We start from the raw sequence: 2,166 nt of genomic DNA, 5'->3' as shown, positions 1-2,166 counted from the left end.
GAACTGTATATATCCGGCATTAGGTACCACCGTACCACACTCAACTCTACAGACTGGATTGACAAGATCTAAAGATTGACTAAGTCATCACATATGACTCGCTGTTAACGGATGACACGTCGTCTACTACCAAAAGAATATTCTGGTTAATTTCAGACTCGAACCTGGGTGCACACATGTAAGTTTCACCACAATAAATTGTAGTTCAGTTTGTACCTCACCGCCGCAATTAAATTCGATTGCATTATTGTTGTAAGAAAGGTCACACATTTTTCCACAACAGGCCAGGACCACACAAAAAAAGAACAATGGCAAATGATAAATGACATCGAAACAATGAGCTGAAAAAAAAAATGTATCTCTGTCATTTGCTTTTCGGTCCAAGTTTGCCAATAAACTCTAGGATGCTATTATTGGAGCTGCCACCTTCGCTCATGGCCCTCTTGGCCTTCTTCCAATTGGTAGCGTTTTGGCGGTATTCCATGCTCCTCTCTCCCTCCATCACCTCCCTCACGCACCTCTCGACCTCCTCCTTCCTGACCACACCTCTCTCATCCGGGCGCACACGTACGCCGACTCGCCACACATCCTCAATATACTTGGCGTTCATGGTCTGCTCGGACCACTGGGGCATGGCAACCATCGGCACACCTGCACCCATTCCCTCCGTCGTCGAGTTCCACCCGCAGTGTGTCACGAAGCACCCGACAGCCGGGTGCGCCAGCACCTCGAGCTGAGGGCTCCATGTCACGATGAGGCCCTTCTCCTTGGACTTGTCGGCGAAGTTCTCAGGTACCTTTGAGATCTCTGAGGCCTGACAACCCACAGGAAGGCTTTGCCGCTGTCGTACAACCCCTCCGCCATCTCGGCCATCTGAACAACGTCTGGTTTGGCGAGGCTCCCGAAAGAGACGTACACGACCGAGCGCGCCGGCCTCGCGTCCAGCCAGGCCTTCGTCACCGCCGTCAGAGGGGTGTAGAGGTGGAAGCCGTAGGAGGTGTCGTCCGGCAAGCGGATGTCCGAGACGGCGGCGACGAAGGCGGGTCGCGGCGAGCGTGCACCGGACGCCGCTGGGCGCGGCGACGAGGCGCTTGCCGAACTGGAGGATCGGGTTGATGTGTCCTTGGCTTGGGTTCGGGAGCAAGAGGGCGTGGATGCCGTGCTCTGCCTCTGGCTCTGCCATGGCTGGTCGATCACTCAGCTGCGTGCGCTGCGGGCAGTGCATTTTTAGTGCTGGGTTTGTGTGCCGAAAGTCTATGTTATTGTCCATATTATTCAGTTTGTAGAACAATGTAACCCGGCTGCAGGACTCGCGTACTACGCGACATGCATAAGCTGCCGTGGACAAGATCATGGTATGAGTATGACGTTAAAGATATTAGCTAGCGTTTGTCCTGTGACTAGTTTCAAGATTTTTTATGTCATAATGTCCGGCGGCTAAGCAAAATAAAGCAGCACGTCACGATCGCTCTCAGTGTCAAAAGTCACCTTTCTGGCGTTCGAGCTCATCGTGCATCAATCATATCGTCAAAAGATTGCAGCAGAGGTTATTGTTGGCAAAAAAAGTTTGTCCAAGCAAGTATGTTGGAATCAACACTTAGCATAATTTAGAAACAATCAACGTGATGTGCAGACACAGCTAGCACACCACGAGGTACTAGTCCAGTTTCAGTTCAAGCCGCTACTACAGAAAATATTAGTATGAGCGGGTTAGGCGGGTCAAAAAACGCATCACCCCTGTTAATACGAGAGAACACCGTAAAATAGCGCCGGCTTTATAATTGTATCTCCAGGGACGAACAGAGGGACGAGCCACACACACCCTGTAAATAGGGTCCATTTCCAGGAGCGGACGATGGGGTGACCTGCTCCGCATGACCATTTTCAGGGGCAGGTGATGACATGGCCTACCGCTGAAAATTGTTTCGTACAAATAAATTTATAACTTTTTCATATAATCTCGGATGAAGATAAATTTTATATCAAAATCGTAGAGCTCGACGAGACCTAAAACTTTATAGTTAGTAGTTTTGTCATTTGAGATTGTTTAATAGTTAAACATATGTTTGTCATAAAATTTTTGCAAGTATCACTACAAGAAATCTGTTAATCTATGATGAATTTTTCGTGATATTTTCAGAACATTACAAATGGTACTACATCTAC

At 48.6% G+C, this 2,166-nt stretch overlaps 1 protein-coding gene across 1 annotated transcript; it reads right to left on the bottom strand.

Moving 5' to 3' along the window:
- Positions 1–342: 342 nt before the first annotated feature.
- LOC112895699 (crocetin glucosyltransferase 2-like) lies at positions 343–1,904 on the bottom strand. The gene is given in 3 exon segments (XM_025963687.1): positions 343–813; positions 816–1,127; positions 1,823–1,904. Coding segments are annotated over 3 exon segments (843 nt in total). The 3' UTR covers positions 343–364.
- Positions 1,905–2,166: the final 262 nt, after the last annotated feature.

This window comes from Panicum hallii, chromosome 1 (assembly GCF_002211085.1).
Source record: "Panicum hallii strain FIL2 chromosome 1, PHallii_v3.1, whole genome shotgun sequence".
Lineage (NCBI taxonomy): Eukaryota > Viridiplantae > Streptophyta > Magnoliopsida > Poales > Poaceae > Panicum > Panicum hallii.
This window is presented reverse-complemented; position numbering and strand designations above follow the sequence as displayed.